Genomic DNA, 19,303 nt, shown 5'->3' with positions numbered 1-19,303 from the left:
CTTGGCGTGCTCTCGCGAGAGCGGGGCAGACACGGGCCGGAAGCGGAAGCGGCGGCGGCCGGTGCGGCGGCGGCCCCGAGGATGCTGCGGCTGCGCTGCAAGGCCCGGAGCGGCTCGCACGCGCTGCCGGGGCTGTCGCCGCACTCCCGCCTCCGCGACATGCAGGCCGCGCTCGCCGCGCTCACCGGAGTGCCCGCGCCCGCACAGCGCCTCCTGCTCGGCTTCCCGCCGCGGAGCCTCGACCTCAGCGACGGCGAGCGGCGGCTGGGCGAGCTCGGCATCCACTCGGGTGAGGGCCCCGCGGGGAGGAGGGCGGCGGGCGGCGCTCTGAGGGCTCTGCCGCCCCGCCGGCTGCAATTACGTTGATTAAAGAGGCCGTGGTACACACACCCCTCATCAACCGGCGGTCGGGCCGGTTCCTGCTGCCGTGGGAGGCGTCAGCGCCCGGCTCGGCAGCGCTTCCTGCTCGCTGCGGGCGCCGCCGGTGCTTTGGCTGCGTCCCGGGGGTCCGGAGGGAGAAGCGCGCGGGGCTGGAGGGGACGGGGTCCGGGCCAGGCCAGGTGAGTCCCGCGGGGACCGTTGTGGTGCCGGCGGCTGTTGGGCGAGGCTGTTTCCCGGCGGGATACCGAGCTGGGGGAAACGGGCGAGGTGTGCGAGGCCGGGTTGGACAGAGCTTGGAGCAGCCTGGGCTGGTGGAAAGTGTCCCTGCCCCTGCCAGGGGTGGGACTGGGTGGTGTTTAAGACCCCAGATTATTCCGTGATTCTCTTCTGTGACCCTCCGCAATGTCAGCTGTGTTGTTGTGTTGGAGGAGCAATTCTCCTTTAGTTTAGTTCTCCCCTTTATGTCCCTCCTCCTGTGTGGCAGGTGACACTCTGATAGTGGAAGAGGACACATCCAAACCCGAGCCCGGCTCGCCGGTGATTGCCAAAAAAGCGATGTCCCAGCCTGTGAGGGAAGCCGTGCCCGTGCTGGTCAGGAGGGTGGTGCCAGCAGACAATTCCTGCCTGTTCACCAGCGTGTTCTACGTGGTGGAGGGCGGCGTGTACGACCCGGGCTGCGCCCCGGAGATGCGCAACCTCATCGCCCAGATCGTGGCCAGCGACCCCGAGTCGTACTGCGAGGCCGTGCTGGGCAAAACCAACAGGGAATACTGTGACTGGATCCGCAGGGAGGAGACCTGGGGAGGAGCCATCGAGGTCTCCATCCTCTCCAAGTTCTACCAGTGCGAGATCTGCGTGGTGGACACGCAGACCGTGCGCATCGACCGCTTCGGCGAGGACGCCGGCTACAGCAAGCGCGTGCTGCTCATCTACGATGGCATCCACTACGACCCCCTGGAGCGCCGCCTGCCCTCCTCGGACCTTCCTCCCCAGACCATCTTCCCCAGCAGCGATGATGTGGTGCTGGCACAGGCTCTGGAGCTGGCGGATGAAGCCCGCAGGAAGAGGCAGTTCACGGATGTGAATCGCTTCGCCCTGCGCTGCATGGTGTGCCAGAAGGGACTGACGGGGCAGCTGGAGGCCAGGGAGCACGCCAGGGAGACTGGACACACCAACTTCGGCGAGGTGTGAGCTCAGCAGCACGAGGAGGGTGCCATCGACTACCTCAGCGCTCTGGAATCAGATTCTGGAGTCCCAGATAAGCTGTTTGTAATCATAAAATTCCGTTCACATAGCTTGAAAAGCTTATTAACTAATTAACTAAATTAACTTCATGGTGGCCAAGGCGCAGGTTTGGGAGTAGGGGATTGGGAGTAGGGATGGCACTTGGGCTGGTGGTGGACAGTGGCAGCCACACCTTGATTGCATCACCTTCTCTGTGTGTGTGTGTGTGTGAGCAGACAGGCACAGCCAGGCTTGTCCCACACTGCTGTAAAATCCTCAGCCAGGATTTTACACCAACACTGCTGTAAAATCCACCTCTGAGGTGCTAAGTGTGTGATCTGAGCAGACACACACAGCCAGGCCTGTGTAAAATCCACCTCTGAGGTGCTGAGTGTGTGATCTGAGCAGACACACACAGCCAGGCCTGTGTAAAATCCACCTCTGAGGTGCTGAATGTGTGATCTGAGCAGCCAGACACAGCCAGGCTTACCAAGACTGCTGTAAAATCCTCAGCCAGGATTTTACACCAACACTGCTGTAAAATCCACTCTGAGGTGCTAAATGTGTGATCTGAGCAGCCAGACACAACCAGGCCTGTGTAAAATCCACCTCTGAGGTGCTGAATGTACATTTTCAGGGGAATTCAATTAACCTGAGGCTTTGGGAAACACACATATCAGCATCACTCACACTGAGAATTGGGCTCTGCACGTATGTGCAGCTCTCAGAGGGGAAACTGCTCGTGTGGTGCATGATTTATAATGGAAATACCAAGTATGATATCAAAAATACAACTTGTAGTGGGAAAAGGATCTCTGAGCTGCCCTATACCATCAGGAATAGACTGTGTAGTTTGTGTGCAGAGAACTTTAGGGAAAGCTGTGGCCTCTAAGCTTTAAGGTAGCCTTTAAATTAATGAGTAGATGGATAAGTGTTGAATAAAACTTATTAATCCTCCGTAGGTAGTTTTTAGTTGCTTGAAAAATAACTCTCAACCCCCTGGTGTTTACACTGCATCAGAGCATAAGCATGTTGCCTGGAATACTTGGGATTCTTCTTCATAATAGCATTGGAAATTCCTGCAAGAGGGAAGTGAGTAGTTAGGGAAGTGACTTCATTTGCATCTGTTAAATGAATACATTGAATATTTTACTTGAGTAGAGCCAATTAAGGCCATGGTGTTACTAAGCTGTTCCAGTTTCCAAATACTGTGAATGAGCACTTTAAGGTTGAGTTCTCACTCTTTGCTGGTAAAAAGTTTTGCCCTCTGAAGGCCAGAGCCAGAAGGGAGGCTTGAAATTCCATCTGCTTTCTGCCTTAATGTGTTTGATTTCTCACCACTGACTTGTGGAGTAGCAAGACTTTCATTGTGATAATGAAATATCACAGCTGAATATTCAGATGAAAATAAGCTGGGGAAAGTGCCCCACTCCTTGGACTGTTCAGAATCAGGGAAGGTGAAATTGGTTTAATTGGGATTATTTTACCTCACAGTGGGGTTGTGAAGCTTAACAGCAAGTGCTTTTGAGGGCTTTTAAAAGGTGCTGTAAAGGTGCATATTACTGAAGGGGATTTATGTTGTGGTTTTATTTTTTCTTTGAAATGCCTGCAACACATCCTTATTTCTTGAATTTTAAAATATCCTTTGCCTGCCATTCTTCTGTTACTGTTTTGAGTGACCTTCCTTGCACTTTTAGACTGGGGAACAAGAAGGAGCATCCTCAGACTGAGGCAGAAATAAACCCACGTGGGTTTAACCTAAAACCCAGTTTGAAAGGGCTCTGTTCCCTCAGGCACCTGACCAAACTGGTGCAGCCACACCACCTTTTCTGCTCAAATCCTATTTCTAGCTCTCAGCAGAGGCTCCCAGTTGGATCTTGAAATACAGGAGGGTTGTACTGAAGAAAGAACATAATTACTTAAGTGCTTTGTTGAATTAAGGCATGAATAATTAAACAGCTCTAGGATCACCCAGAGCACTGTGGACTGGGTTTGTTTTTAATTCAGTATTAAAACACACATTAGCACTGTTGGGAGTTCCCTATAGAAAGCCACTTAGCTTCCAGTGTTAAACCCCACTCTGCTTTTAGCCTGTCATTAGGAAAAGAAGATAAAAACCCCCCAAAACCCAACATTAAACCCAGCCCTGTAGAAGCTGATGCTTAAAAACCTCCAGAAGTACCTGACAGTTCAAAGGAGCTTGAAGATGACACTGTGTTATAACTACTTGAGCTGAAACACTGGCTAGGAACGAGACCAAGGGCCTGGCAAGGCCCAGGTGTGCTCTGAGCTGTCCCAGGGGAGCAGGGACATGCCTGGCACAAGGAGCTGATCCTCCCCCTTTGCCATCTGCCACATGGACACAATACCTACCTCAGAGAGGTGCACCAGGTGTCTTTGGAACACAAGTGGAAGATCCATATTTATTGTCTGCCTTGACTTTGGGGAGCAACCCTTAGATTTTAGCTTTGTGTCCTGGATGGATTTCTCAAAATGTGTGAAACCTTTTTTTTTTTTTTTTTTTTCCTGGTATTTCTCAGTTGCAGTATTTGAAAAATGAGCTTTATTTAATCCAGAGTGTTTAGCTTTGCTAGATCATGTTTGCATTGGGAATCTGCTACCAGAGAATCAGTTCCCTTGGAGGGAGATGTGTCACTATCACTGCTTGGATGTTCTCTTTTGTTGCCTAGAAAAATAAAATCTCTTTGGTTAAAAAAAAAAAGATATACCTGTAATTTGTGGTGGTAAAAGTTGATCTTGTTACAGGCTGACAAAGAACAACTCCTTGACTGCAAGAAAAATTTCTCCTTACTCTGCTAAACTTTCCCAAACAAAAAGTATCTCCATTCTTTAAAACATAAAAGGCTGGATAGTTTTAAAGTACAACTCTTTCTTTTAATAAATTAGAGTGTTTTTTAGTACTTTTTAACTAGGATTTTCCTGCTCTTAATGACACAGTCAGGGAATTATCCCAAAAATGGCATCCTTCTAGTGGTGGGATGAACTCTGAATATCAGAATGGGATGAGATGAGCTTCAAGATCCTTTCCACACCAAACCACTCTGGGATTCTGTGAAATATGGTACCTGAGATATCAGGACTCAGCTGTAAAGGGAGTTTGACATCCCTCCAGAATCTTATATACAAATTATTAAACCAACTTCACATATATTTGTGGCCAGTATTACACAGATCTACTCCATGGATGAACAGACTGGAAGAGCAGTCTGGGGAGAAAATCAGCAATAACTGGAATTTCTGAAGGACAAACCTAAATTCTGAAGTTCTGAGCAAACTCCTCTCAAAAGAGCCCTGAGAAAAGGAACATCCTGTTCCATGGTACATCTCAAATCAGCCCTGGGCACAGTCACAGGGGGCCATGGTGACAGTTTGGGGACAGTGTCCTGTGCCTGTCCTGCTCTCCTGGAGAATATCCCAGCTCTGGAACTGGGATCAGTTCTGGGGCAGCTGGAACCTCTCTGACCCCTCAGTGCTGTGTTTGCCCTTCTTGGCAGGGGCTGAATGAGGAGAGCAGAAATTCTCTGCTGCTGTTGGAGCTTCTGAGCAATCAGACTGACACAGGCTGGGTGCTGAATCATCTGTGTGTGCCTGATTTCACTGCACAACCCACCCATGGGCCAGCCCTGGCAGCCTCTCCCTGCCAAGGAAACTCTCCAGAAGAGGAACTAAAAGTTGTCAACTTGCTGTTTGGAAAATTGCAGCTGCCATGCAATTAAATGTCTGCCTGCATTTGAAATCAAACTTTGCATCCAGCTCTGAAAGTGCTGTCAGGTTTGTTCCAAATAAAATTCCTTCCAATTGGGGAAATCACTCCTGCTGTTTCAGCTGTCTGAGCACCAACTCCCCCCTGAAACAGGAATAGAACAGAGGAGTTAACAAAATCAGGTTGTCCAGGACCACAGTGCCTTTGTCTATTATTTTTAATTAAAGTCTTGAGGAAAATGTTGGGGAGCTATTAAAGCTTGAGAGCTGCCTCCTCACTTCTGGTGTTAAAGGTAAGCAAGCTATGGGAGCACTTCAGCTCCCTTCTCCAGCTCCTTTCTGTGAAACAGAGATAACAAATAAATAAATAAATATCTAAATAATGTTTATATAATAAATAAATATTAATAAATAAATAAAACCTTCTTTGGCCATAGGAAGGTTTGATGAGTGCTGTGCAACAGGAGGCATTAACTACATTCTCCGGCTCATTTCTGTGAAACAGAGATAATAAATAAATAAATAATATTTATATAATAAATATTAATTTAATAAATAAATAAAACCTTCTTTGGCCATAGGAAGGTTTGATGAGTGCTGTGCAACAGGAGGCATTAACTACATTCTCCAGCTCCTTTTTGTGAAACAGAGAAAATAAATATCTAAATAATGTTTATATAATAAATCAATATTAATTTAATAAATACATAAAACCTTCTTTGGCCATAGGAAGGTTTGATGAGTGCTGTGCAACAGGAGGCATTAACTACATTCTCCAGCTCCTTTTTGTGAAACAGAGAAAATATTACATAAATAATGTTTATATAAATATTATATAAATTATGTTTATATAATAAATTTTTATTTAGTAAATAAGTAAAACCTTCTTTGGCCATAGGAAGGTTTAATGAGTGCTGTGCAACAGGAGGCATTAACTAGGTGCAATTTTCCATAACTGATTTGGCAGCAGACAGGCTGTGCCTGCAATTTGGGTGAAGGAAAGTGCCCAGGAGTCCCACAGAGTCACAAAAACCTCCTTACCTTGACAGGAACCTTATCAGTGACGCCTGTGGATGCTTCTCCTTCAGGGCCAGGCCTGAGTCACTTGTGCCCTGGTGTTTAGGAACAGGGTGAGGCTCAGCAGGGCTGTGAGGCTGCCAAAGTCCTTCCAGGGCACTGGGAAGTTTTCTCTGCATCATTTGACTCCTGGCATATCCTTCATGCCATCTGTGTGAAATCACACCTTATTTTGGGTTGCAGCTATTTATATTTGTTGAAGGGAGAGGAATGTGGAAAAGGAACAGGTTCTTTCTGGGCTCCAGATTTCCCCTAATGGATCCTGACACTTTCCTGACCCACAGGGGCTGCAGGCAGCCAGCTCTGCCTGTTGGACTGCCCAGACTGGAGCCCTGCTGCTGTCAGACACCCCTGGCCCTTGCTGCTGCTCACTCACACCCTGCTGGCACTGCAAGAACAAAATCACCCCAGCTTTGCTTTCCTCCCTCCTCAGAGCAGCTTCAGCACGGGGCACAACTCAACAAAGCCCAGGCAGGTCTAAAGCTTCCACTTCAAATTAAAATTAATTCATTAAAATTTGAACAAAATCACCCCAGCTTTGCTTTCCTCCCTCCTCAGAGCAGCCTCAGCACCAGGCACAACTTGACAAAACCCATGCAGCTCTAAAGCTTCCACTTCAAATTAAAATTAATTCATTACAATTTTGAGTTGTAGCTATTTGTATTTGTTGGAGGGAGAGGAATGTGGAAAAGGAACAGGTTGGTTTTGGGCTCCTGATTCAGAGGAGCTCCAGATTTCTCCTAATGGATCCTGACACTTTCCTGCCAGCTCTGCCTGTTGGACTGCCCAGACTGAGCCCTGCTGCTGCTCACTCACACCCTGCTGGCACTGCAAGAACAAAATCACCCCAGCTTTGCTTTCCTCCCTCCTCAGAGCAGCCTCAGCATGGGGCACAACTCGACAAAACCCACGCAGCTCTGAAGCTTCCACTTCAAATTAAAATTAATTCATTGAAATTTGAACAAAACCACCCCAGCTTTGCTTTCCTCCCTCCTCAGAGCAGCCTCAGCACGGGGCACAACTTGACAAAACCCATGCAGCTCTAAAGCTTCCACTTCAAATTAAAATTAATTCATTAAAATTTTGAGTTGTAGCTATTTGTATTTGTTGGAGGGAGAGGAATGTGGAAAAGGAACAGGTTGTTTTTGGGCTCCTGATTCAGAGGAGCTCCAGATTTCTCCTAATGGATCCTGACACTTTCCTGCCAGCTCTGCCTGTTGGACTGCCCAGACTGAGCCCTGCTGCTGCTCACTCACACCCTGCTGGCACTGCAAGAACAAAACCACCCCAGCTTTGCTTTCCTCCCTCCTCAGAGCAGCTTCAGCATGGGGCACAACTCGACAAAACCCAGGCAGGTCTAAAGCTTCCACTTAAAATTAAAATTAATTCATTGAAATTTGAACAAAATCACCCCAGCTTTGCTTTCCTCCCTCTCTCAGAGCAGCCTCAGCACGGGGCACAACTCGACAAAACCCACGCAGCTCTAAAGCTTCCACTTCAAATTAAAATTAATTCACTAAAAGCTGGGGAAACCTGGGTTTGGGACAGCAAACAGCTCAGGCAGCTGCTAGGGTGCATTAACCAAACCCACTTCATTAATTAATTAATACCATGTTTAAGCTCACAGCTCCTGAAGCCCTGGCACCAATCCTGCCCTCAACCCCTGGTTGTGACAATGCTCCAGCAGCTCTGGCTGCATCCCCATCCCTCACCAGGGACATCACAAAGGGCTGGGGCTGGCTGGGGCTCTCAGCTTTGTGGATTTGCTCTGCAGCACATGTTCCCTTCTGGAACAGCACTTGGCTGGGCTCAGCACTGCCAGTGGAAGCCTCTGGGTCATCTGCTCTCCTTCCATCTTCCCCTGGCTTTAATTAGCTGATGTTTCCACTTCCCTGTTCTGTGGAGCAGGGAACATGTGTGGTAACAAATCCTTTTGCTAAAAATACCAATAAAAAAAAAAAATCTTTGGAGCGTGGAAATGCGAATGAATCCAGCAGCTGTGTCAGCCCTGGAAATTTCCTGCAGGGTGTTTGTAGATTTGCAGTGAGCAGCACCTTGTCAAGCAGGTACAAGTCCATGCTGTGTGTGGGGAATGGCCAAAGCATTGTTAATCAGCAGGGAAAGCTCCAATTTTAACAACAGAGCCCAAAGTCAGGGTAAGAAGGAGGCTCTGCTGTTCTCTGCCTGCCCCTGGGGGTCCGTGTCACCTGCACAGGGTGGGGACAGCTGGGCCCCTTTTTGGAGGAGGCAGCAGAGATGGCACAAGGGGCTCAGGAGATGCTGCTGGAGAAATGCCCCAGCAGAGGCTCTGAGACAGTGTCAGTGTGAGGATGAGCCTGATGGGCATCTTGGGCTTTTCAGCTTTCACCAGCAGAGGCTCTGAGAAGGTTTCAGTGTGAGGATGAGCCTGATGGGCATCTTGGGCATTTCAGCTTTCATGAGCAGAGGTTCTGAGAAGGTGAGGATGAGCCTGATGGGCATCTTGGGCATCTTCAGCTTTCATGAGCAGAGGTTCTGAGACAGTGTCAGTATGAGGACAAGCCTGATGGGCATCTTGGGCATCTTCAGCTTTCACCAGCAGAGGTTCTGAGAAGGTTTCAGTGTGAGGATGAGCCTGATGGGCATCTCAGGGGGCTTCAGCTTTCACCAGCAGAGGTTCTGAGAAGGTGAGGATGAGCCTGATGGGCATCTCGGGGGCTTCAGCAGAGGTTCTGAGAAGGTTTCAGTGTGAGGATGAGCCTGATGTGCATCCTGGGGGCCTTCAGCTTTCACCAGCAGAGGTTCTGAGAAGGTGAGGATGAGCCTGATGGGCATCTTGGGGGGCTTCAGCAGAGGTTCTGAGAAGGTTTCAGTGTGAGGATGAGCCTGATGGGCATCTTGGGGGGCTTCAGCTTTCACCAGAGCTCCAGGAGCTGCCTGGGGAAGGAGTCCCCAGCACGGGGAAGGAGCTTGCAGAGGGTTTTGGTGCCCACAGGGCACGGTGCCAACTGGGGCAAAAGCAGCTGCAGGTCGGGACAGGCAGCCGGAGCCGGGGAGCTGCGCAGACCTGGGCACGTCAATAAATCCGTGCCGAATCTTCCCTCCCCAAAACACTTTCTGCCTGTCTTTACAACCTCCTTCCTTTGCAAGCAGCAAACTTTTGGCCTCTGGGAAGCTGTGGCGAAATGCAAGTAGCGACCTGTCCCGGGCCAGGCTGTTTGCAGAGCTGAGCCCGGCATCCCGGAGAGTAAACCCGGTAATTAGCGAGGGCAAGGCTGGGCTCAGGGCTCCGCTGTCAGCCAGCAGCTATGCGGCAGAACAGGATGACGGATTAAGGAGTCTCCTATCGGCCAAAGCCGTGCCCAGGACAGCAGGGGACAGCAGGGAAGTGAAGGAGCTGGGTGGCACCGGCAGAGCTGCCCCAGCTCACACCCAGCACGGACGGGGTTTGGGGGTTCAGCCACGCCGCGATCCAGGCTGGAAGAGCAGGAAAAGCGCCTGGCAGGGCTGCAGGATGAATTGCACTCGGGCTGGGTGCAGGTGAGGGGCCAGGGATCGCCTGTCAGGACGTACCTGCCGAGCACTCCACCTTATCTGCGGCGGAGCGGAGTTAATGTGTAACCCGGCTGTGTTTGGTTAGCCCAGAAAAGCAAAGAAGTCCCGGGATAGGCACGGCCGGGACAAGGAATTGGGCAGCACGGAACGACGGACAGCCTGGTAAAACTACAAAACGGATTAATAATCATTTCTGTCCCTGCTTGTCCTTTGCTTTCTGTGCTTCTCCTGCTGGATGGGCTGGGGGGCTCTGGGTACCTGCAGGGCTCTGCTTTTGCAAGGGTGAAATGTGGTGGGGGATTCACCAGCAAAGCTGGATGAGGTGGTGGTGGTGGGAGGAAAGCTGAGGAAACATCTCAGGTTGTCTCGAGCACAGGTTTCCACCTGCCGGGGTGCTTCATTTACCTGTTGAGATAGGAGGAAATTCAGATCTGCCCTTGACCCCTTTGCCCCTGAGCTGGGACTGAGCTGGGATCCATCCAGAGCTGGGACTGAGCTGGGATCCATCCCCTGGGCTGCCCAGAACTGGGACAGTGCCTGCAAGGCAGGGTTTGCTTTGGGTTGTGTTTGGGGCTGGCCAGCACAAAGCCTTTCCCAGGCAGGAGGGGTCTGGTTGCTGTACCCCAGACAGCAAAATGAGATGTTCTAACCCCGGGATGAAGAGCTTGGAGTGGTGCTGGCTGAAAGAAAGTAGCCTCTTCTCTAAAGCAATTAGCATTAATTGCCACCCGGCACCTCTTTGATGGCTCCGTGGGCTTTTCAAGGACAGTTATGGCAACGGCCACAAGAGCTGAGGGACCTGGCCTATGGATTTTGATAAAAAATAGCTTCTTCCAGATATGTTTTTACTTGGGGAAGAGAGCTACACCACTGGAACCCAGCTATAAACCAGTTTCTTGAGTACTGTGTCTTTTAAATCAAACAGTCAGTCACGTTTTTAGTTTGTGGTTGTTACTGTTGTGGCAAAGAAGGAACTAAAGTCCTTCTGAATCATTAAAACCGAGGGTTTCAACATTGATTTTTTCCCCTTTCCTGTGCTGGATGAGTGTGCTGGAGCTGTAATCATATCAAGAACTAATGGGTAGGAAAAGGAACTTCTTGTTTCGGTGCAGATCCTCTGTAGTGCCCGGCGAGCTCGGGCTGGACTTTGCCTCCCATGAGCTGGGGCTCAGTGGGTGCCAAAGCCTTGGCAGCTGCTTGAGATCCCTGCAAATTCTGGTTTTGAATGAGAGAAAAATAATTTCTTAAGTGGATTGGTGGTGGAGAGGATCCTCATGGAGAAAATGCCTCCCTGCTGGCCCCAAGCAGCTGCACGCTCAAGTTCCAGCGAGGCTTTCACTTCCCCAGGAGGGTTTTGCTGTCTGAAATTTGGGAGGGAGGCAGCCAGGAGCAGCACAACAACCATGGCCAAGCCTCCTGCTACTCAGGAGTCGATGTAAATCTAGAATAGTTTTGATATAAATCTAAATTTCACATTATGGATGCTCCAGTGCATAGTAAAACCCTGCAGAGGCCTGAAGTCCCCCAAGCTCAGCTCTGCTTCCTCACAGCTCAAATCCCTGGCTATGAAGAGATCTGAATTCAAAGAATCCAGGGAATTGCTGTTCCAAAGCCACCACTTACTTCAACGTCACTTAAGCAGTAAATAATGCAAAGCTGAGACTGAAATATTAAACTCCTCCTGCGTGGAAGGATTAGACCTGTCAGGGCGTGGGTGTCGAAATCTGATTTTTGCGGCGTATTCCAATTACAAAGGAATTCTTTCAGGGTCTAACACTCTGAACAAGCAGCCAGTTCTGCTCACTTTATCTCTGGATCTAATTCCCTGATCCTGCTACAAGGAAAAAAAAAAAGCAGCAGAGTGTTCCTGCCTGCAGGTTACAGCACAAAGGGCTCCTCTGTCTCCCGAGGAGCAAATCCTCTCGCGTGGGTCCGTGTGTCTTGCAGGGGCTGTTGGTGTTTGCTTTGCTGCTCCCTCTCGCCCCCACAGCCCAGCTCCCTCCCCAGGAACAGGGTGGTGCACGTGGAGGAGACTCATTGGTGGTGCCAGGAAATTTTGGAAGCCCAGTGCTCGGCATCCCTCAGTAATGGCACCTTCTGTGGTGCCATTGATGGTGCCAGGAAATTTTGGGAGCTCGGTGTTTTGCATCCATCAGTAATGGCACCTTCTGTGGGTGCTCAGCAGAGCTGTGGGCAGGGGTAACTGTGCCCTCTGCCCCCTGGCTGGGGGGAAACCCAAATCCCTCCCCAAAAAGTGGGTGGTGCATGTGGAGGGGACTCAGTAGTGCCAGGAATTTTTGGAAGCTCGGTGCTTTGCATCCCTCAGTAATGGCACCTTCTGTGGGTGCTCAGCAGCGCCCTGGGCACCCTGTCCCAATGTGAGAAACCCAAATCCAGGCTGTTTGTCACCCTGCTGCCACACTGGGGTCCCACTGGTGATGGGAGGTCTGGGCTGCATCTGCTGTGAGCAAAGGGGACATTGGGGTGCTGCTTGAACCCCCCCCAGCCTGCCCTGCTGCCCACAGCCTGTGCCCAAACACACCCAGGCGTGCCCCAAAGGCCCAGGGACACCTCCCTGGGGCCACCTCCCTGGGGACACCTCCCCAGGGCCCCCAAGGAAGGGTGGCAGAGGCAGCTCCTCGCCAGGAGGAAGCTCCTGACAGAGCAAGGATGTGAGTAACCAGCAGCATTTGGGGCCAGCACGTTCACAAGTTCAAGCTGCAGGGCTGGCACAGGGTGTGGCAGAGGAAAGAGGTCCCATGAGCTGGGGCTGGGGCTGTGCTGGCATTTCTGAGCCAGGCTCACAGCTTTTCCTGTGCCTTATCCACCCCTGTGTGGTGAGCAGAGAGCCACCAACACCAGCTGGCTGTGCAGAGATTTCCCTATTCCCAATTATTTTGAGGAAACTTTTAAAAGCCCAGCTGTGCCTTCTCCTGGAGACAGCAGCTGAAGGTGGAGCACAATTCCTCCATCCAGCAGCTCAAGGTGGAGCACAATTCCTCCATCCAGCAGCTTCAGAGCCTGCCTGTCTCCCTCCCAGCGTGCTTGAGTCACCCCTGGGGGAACCTCACAACTCAATGTTTCTCCTTTTTCCTGCTCCAGCCAGGATATTCCCGCTGTGCCAGCCTCCAGGGCAGCCCAGGCTATGCCTAGGAAGGAGCTGGGGATGGCTGGCTGCAACTCTGGCAGCTGTGACAGCATGGTCAGCACGGCCTCCAACCACTCCCAGCGGGTGAGTAACCCTGGGGTGCCCAGCCCAGCTCCCCCCTCTGGGCTGGAGAAGGATTTTGGGCAGATCTCAGCCCAAATCTGCTCTCTGTCAGTGCTTTGGAGGCAGCTGGAGGCCCTGAGACAGCAGCAGGACCAGGTGGATTCCTGAATCCCTGCCCCAGAGCACTCCCAGCCTTCCCATCCTGCCACGTGTGTGGGGAGCTCTTAGTGCTGCAGGGGCTGCTGTGGGGCAGGACAGAGCCCTGGAGAGGGGATCCCATCCTTGGAGAGGGGATCCCATCCCTGGAGAGGGGATCCCATCCCTGGAGAGGGGATTCTGTCCCTGGAGAAGGGAGCCCTGGAGGGGGGATCCCATCCCTAGAGAAGGGAGACCTGGAGAGAGGATCCTGTCCCTGGAGAGGGGATCTTGTCCCTGAAGTGGGAATCCTGTCCTTGCAGAGGGGATCCTGTCCTTGGAGAGGGAATCCTGTTCCTGGAGAGGGGATCCTGTTCCTGGAGAAGGAATCCCTGGAGAGGAGAACCCTGGAGAGGGAATCCTGTTTCTGGAAAGGGGAGCCCTGGAGGGAGAATCCCATCCCTGGATAGAGGATCCATCCCCTGGAGAGGGGATCCTGTCCCTGGAGCGGGGATCTGTGGAGAGGGGATCCTTGGAAAGGGGATCCTGTTTCTGGAGAGGGGATCCTTGGAGAGAGGAGCCCTGGAGAGGGGATCCTGTCACTGGAGAAGGGATCTGTGGAGAGGGGATCCTTGGAGAGGGGATCCCTGGAGAAGGGATCCTTAGAGAGGGTGTTCTGTCCCTGGAGAGGGGATCCTTAGAGAGGGGATCCTGTCTCTGGAGAAGGGATCCTTAGAGAGGGTGTTCTGTCCCTGGAGAAGGGATCCTTAGAGAGGGTGTTCTGTCCCTGGAGAGGGGATCCTGTCCCTGCAGAGGCTCCTGTGCTGCCAGGGGTGCAGGGACCAGACCAGTTGTGTAACTGGGTCACGCTGGCTCCAAGCAGTGACAACACCTGCAGGAGACAGCGAGCCGAGCTCCTCCTGCTGAGCTCCTCCTGCTGAGCTCCTCCTGCTGAGCTCCTCCTGCCTGGCACCAGATGAATTCCCCAGTTAAGGCAGGGATGAGTTGGGACCATGGGTGTAGATGTGTAATTTTTCACTATCTGTCCATTAAAGCTTGTTTGTCTCCCAACACTGATCCCAAGATTGATGGGCTAATTACATCCTGCCTGACTTGGAGCATAATTGATATGTGTGAGAGCAGCTCAGTCCTGGCAGCTTTTCCATTTGATGCATTGCAAACCAGAACCAAACCCTCTGAGTTTAATGGGGATGGAAGAACTGGTTGTGATACTGCCTGGTAAAAGATTTGGATAAGGTGTCCCTGCAAAACAACTCCACCTGGGATAATAATTCCTGCCCTGTGCTTGTTGATCTGATGCACATTCCATCCTGTCCTGTGCCTCATTTTGTTCATGACAGGTTGCAGGAATCACTCTGATATCTGATACTGCAATAACATCTCCTGGTGCTCAAAATACAACAAAAATTAAACAATTCTGGCTCAGGAATGAATGGGAGAACAAGGAGAGTTCATCACCTGCACAGAGCCCTTCAGTGTTGGTGGTGTTCTCTGTTCAGATTCAGCATTGCAGAGCACTACAGGTGTCTGTACCCACAGATTTGTTACCCATCTGCTCTCATTTCAGTTTAAAGAACTGAAAATTAGAGGCCAAGTTCCCAAGTTCAGAATAATCCACCTTCTGACCCACAGAGGAGGGTAATATAAAAAAGGCTTTAAGTATATATATATTTCTTATTTTTAGAGGAGGCTATCTAGTTTTCTGGATCTGTAAATACTCATTATTGAACAGCCACTGGACAAGCAACTGTCACAGGTTCTCTAAACTACCTAGACATTAAATATAAATATAGAAAATATTAAAATAACATGTAATATATTAAAATGCATACAGTTTTAATAGATATTAAAAGTTATAGATATAAAGTTATATATGTGTGTAGTATAACATAAACCTCTCATATATATAGTATAAAGTACCATTCTTATATAAATTTATATACACATATATATTATAAATATATATAAATATATATTTATCTATAATATATATACTACATATATATTTATATGTATATATATATTATATATTTAGTGTAAATTAAACCTCTTTCTTATATATAATAAATACATACAAATATATTATGCTTATATATTTATATATATTTATATATACTATATATACACTACATATATCTTTCTTTTATATATAGTATAAAGTAAACCTCTCTTTCTTATATATATTTCTATATATTCATACACATACATATATTATAAATCTATACATTTATATTTTTATATATTTTATATGTTTATATAATAAATATATACATATAAAAATATAAAATATTTGTATTTCTATATACTCTAGATGCACACTACATATATACTTATATGTATTTTATATATATATGTAGTATAAAGTAAACATCTCTTTCTTGTATATATTTATACACACTTATAAATATATACATATATATTTATATATTTTATATGTATATATAATAAATATATACATATATATTTTTGTTTCTATATACTATATATACACACTATATATATATATATATATACACACTATATATATATATATATATATAGTGTGTATAATGTAAACCTCTTTATCTTACCTGCTCTGCTTTATCTTTTTATTTTTCCAGAGTGACAACAGCTATGACTATTTATCTGTGGAAGAGAAGGAGTGTTTGATGTTCCTGGAGGAAACCATTGGCTCCCTGGATGCAGAGGGGGACAGTGGGGTGTCCACAGATGACACCGACTACGGGGAGCCCTCCAAGCCCAGGAAAGGCCCTGTGCCCCGGGGTGAGCTGGAAACCCTTCTGCAGATAAGATTTTAATATAAAACATAGAAATCTATTTATTTCCTTCTCCAAAATAGTTTCATGCAGGCCTTATTCTCAAGCACAGATATGTACAATACACGTCCTGTCTAGGCATGAATATTTTACAGAATTTTCTGATACCTCAACTCAATGGCTTTGAAATTCTACAATATATAAATATCTTGCAGGGATCGTGCTCAGTGTCAGTAATCACAGTAATTAATGAGGCTCTGTCAGGCCCAAAGGATCCAATTTCCCCAGCAGTGATGGATCAGAGTGTGGGGGTACCAGTTGTGGGTTTCTCTGGGTCTGGATTGAAGGCACTTGGGATGATTGTTCATGTTTGGACTCAGGTGTTCATTATTTCTTATCAGTAAAACAGTCTCACTACTGTGAGTTCTGCAGCTTTTCATTAGAAGGCACAAAATGGCCAACAATCTCTTCTTACAAGGTCTTTTAAAACTAAACCATCCAATTAAGAACACCTAGATTATTTTCCCTTTGAACCCAATAACTGATCCCACAGAGCCCCCAATGGGGACTTTTCTGCCCAATTACAAAATGCCACCCAAACCCATGGAGAAGGAGGAAGAAGAAGCAGGAAGAAGAAGCCCAGGAGGACACCCTGTGCCCTCCATCTTGCTTCCATCCACAACATATTAAAAATCCCAAAACCTCAATTTCCCACCTAAATGATACACCCACACTACTCTGTATAATCTATTTCGCACTTTTGGGTATTCCAGTCTATCTTGAAGTCCAGGAAACTTTCTCCATGGATGAGGGTCAAAGTCAGAGTTCCCCTGGGGGTCAGGGCACCCCAGAGCAGACAGAGAAATATTCCCTGTGTGCTCTGGGTTTCCACATCAGAGGAGCTGGGGGATTCCTGGGTGCCTGTGCTGGCCCAGAAGGGGTGAGGGCTGTTCTGTGTCCAGAGCATGACTCCAACTCCCTCTCTTCCCAGATTTGGGGAGCAGGACTCCCCCTGCAAGCAGAGCTCAGCACCGTGGGGCTGAACAGAGGAGTGGTAAAATCATCTCTGCCCCATCCAGCTCAGCCCCAGCAGCTGCTCCAGGCCCGGGTTGTTCCAGCCTCCCCAGGAACATCCCTGCAGCAAATGGAGCTTCTGGCAGCAAAGGAGGTGTCCCCACAGTGCCAGCAGGAAAACCTGCCCAGGAGGTGCCCAAGGAGGGCAGGCTGGACCTGGGAAGCCACACCAAGTCCGTGATTATCCAACCTCCAGACCCTTTTCAGGAAGACCTGGAGTGGTCACGCAGCCAGCGCTCAGGTGCCAGGGGGGAGGCACCCAAGGAGACCAAGACTTGGACTTCATGGGGCCATCAGGAGAAATCCACGCTGGAGGAGGCCCCTCAGGACCCTGATGCCAAACGTGGGCCTCCAACCGCCCCCAAACCGCGGAAATTGCCCCCAAACATCATCCTGAAAACCAGCAGGACCAGCCCTGTGCCGGAGCACAACCAGAAGGTAAAAGCAGCACCTCCACCCTCAGCCACCTCCCAGGCCAGCCCTGCCAGCGACAGCACTGCTGAGAAGGGGAATTCAGGCCACCTCGACCCCAAGGAGAAGGAGAAAGCCCGAAGGGAGGCCCTGGAGAAGCTGGGACTGTCCCAGGACAGGCGGGAGCCCAGCGCCCACCTCCATCCCCACCCCAGGGAGACACCACAGCCTGGGGAGGGCCCTGTACCGGGGATCCGGCAGATCCCCTTCAAATCCAACACCCTGGAGCGCTCTGGGGTGGGGCTGGGCAGCTCCATGGGCAGCCCCAAGGAGCAGAACGGGCGCAGCAGCAGCAGCTCCCTGGGCAAGATGTCCTTCATCGAGCGCCTGGCACCCAGCTTCCTCCGCAGCCGCCCCCGGCCCGCCTCCCCCGCGGCAGGGAAGGACTTTGGGGGGCTCAAGGAGCAGGAGGAGAAGGACAAGAGCAGCAAGAGGAGATCCCACCCTCTGCCCAGCTTCCCCAGGCCGCCACGCTCTGCCGTCAGCGTGAAGATCTCGCCCAAAGGCGCGGCCGATGAGAATCGGCGCGAGGCGCTCAAGAAGCTGGGGCTGCTGAAGGAGTAGCTCGTGGGGGCTGGTGGAAAAGGGGATTTTCACCCCAAATCCAGCGGCCTGCACTGCCCTGGGGCACGAGCATCTGCTGCCAGAGGGGCTGGGAGCTTCACATGGAGTAAAGGAAGGCGGCGTGTACAGGATATTTTGTATATAGCAGGTGTACATGGGATTTTTATACCAGGCAGCTCTCGGTGTGGATGGGGTGTGTTCTCCTGCAAGGGCTTTAGGGCATTTGGGGATCCATCAAAACAGGGAAGCCATGGAATTCGGGGTTTGGCTTGTTTTCAAAAGGGTTGCCTGTGGATAAAGCGCCTCTGGGAAGAACTGCTGGACTTTGCTGCTCCTTTAGGACTTTTTGGGGTTTTTTAAATTAATTTTATCACAGCCTCTGGGAGCTGAGCACTCACCTGCCATGTGAAAGTGCCTTGCAAAATCATCACTGCCTGCTGGGTGGGCTGCCCAGACATGCCACTGCCTCCCTGGCACACTCTGCTCTCCCACCCAGCCCTGACCACCTGCATCCAGCACCTGGAAGAGGCTTGAACTGCAGGAAAACACAGCTGAGGAGGCCAGAGGCTGTGCTGGTGTCAGATCCAGAAGTGCTGCCCAAAATGGGGCAGATGCAAAGCTGGGACAGCTCCAGCTCCTCCCTTCTGAGCTGTCCTGGCACCTCCGATGCTGCCAACACCTTGCTGCTCACCCTGGGGAACAGAGGTGGCTGATGTCCCTAAATAAACCTGTGTGTGATCAGAAAGTGCCATGTGGTACAGATTTATGTCACAGTCAGGTAAATAATAAATGCCCCTAAATATTTTAAAAACAAAAACAAAAGGGGTTTAAAACAAAGAGTTCTGAGAGAAAGGATGAGCCAAGTCAGGTCTGTTCCACCTAGAAAATGGAATTATTTGATCAGCACAGGCAAAGCCTTCCGTGGGATGGTGGAAGGTGGCCCCTGCCTGTGAGGAACAAGCAGAGCTTTGAGGTCCCTTCCAACCCAAAGCGTTGCATGGTTCTGTAATTGCCAGCTCTCCCTGCAGGCACAAAGAGGGAATGTGGAATTCCTGGTGCTCCCATGTTTGCTGCCAGGCCTGAGCCAGCCCCAGAGGCTCCCCCCAGCCCCTGCAGCTCGGGCTGGGCACTT

General features: G+C 49.9%; 2 protein-coding genes across 4 annotated transcripts; both read left to right on the top strand.

Moving 5' to 3' along the window:
- The first annotated feature begins 36 nt into the window (after nucleotides 1–36).
- On the top strand, nucleotides 37–3,579 carry YOD1 (YOD1 deubiquitinase). Of its 3 annotated transcripts, none has more exons than XR_013185223.1 (3): nucleotides 37–289; nucleotides 866–1,927; nucleotides 2,222–3,579. XR_013185223.1 is itself a non-coding variant. In XM_054648964.2 (2 exons), the coding sequence occupies exons 1-2, from the start codon at nucleotides 82–84 to the stop codon at nucleotides 1,570–1,572; spliced, it is 915 nt and encodes a 304-aa protein (XP_054504939.1). In that variant the 5' UTR covers nucleotides 37–81; the 3' UTR covers nucleotides 1,573–2,126. The 3 variants fall into 3 exon arrangements, 1 of the variants encoding a protein (XP_054504939.1); XR_013185222.1 differs by having other exon boundaries at nucleotides 866–2,051; XM_054648964.2 differs by lacking the exon at nucleotides 2,222–3,579 and having other exon boundaries at nucleotides 866–2,126.
- Nucleotides 3,580–9,192: 5,613 nt separating this feature from the next.
- Nucleotides 9,193–18,916, top strand: C25H1orf116 (chromosome 25 C1orf116 homolog). Its single transcript, XM_054648809.2, has 4 exons — nucleotides 9,193–10,101; nucleotides 13,042–13,171; nucleotides 15,907–16,069; nucleotides 17,054–18,916. Exons 2-4 carry the CDS (start codon nucleotides 13,085–13,087, stop codon nucleotides 18,169–18,171), a joined length of 1,368 nt encoding a protein of 455 aa, XP_054504784.2. The 5' UTR covers nucleotides 9,193–10,101; nucleotides 13,042–13,084; the 3' UTR covers nucleotides 18,172–18,916.
- Nucleotides 18,917–19,303: the final 387 nt, after the last annotated feature.

Source organism: Agelaius phoeniceus, chromosome 25 (assembly GCF_051311805.1).
Source record: "Agelaius phoeniceus isolate bAgePho1 chromosome 25, bAgePho1.hap1, whole genome shotgun sequence".
Taxonomy (NCBI): domain Eukaryota; kingdom Metazoa; phylum Chordata; class Aves; order Passeriformes; family Icteridae; genus Agelaius; species Agelaius phoeniceus.
The sequence above is the reverse complement of the archived record's forward strand: the minus strand, read 5'-3'. Positions and strand labels throughout refer to the sequence as shown.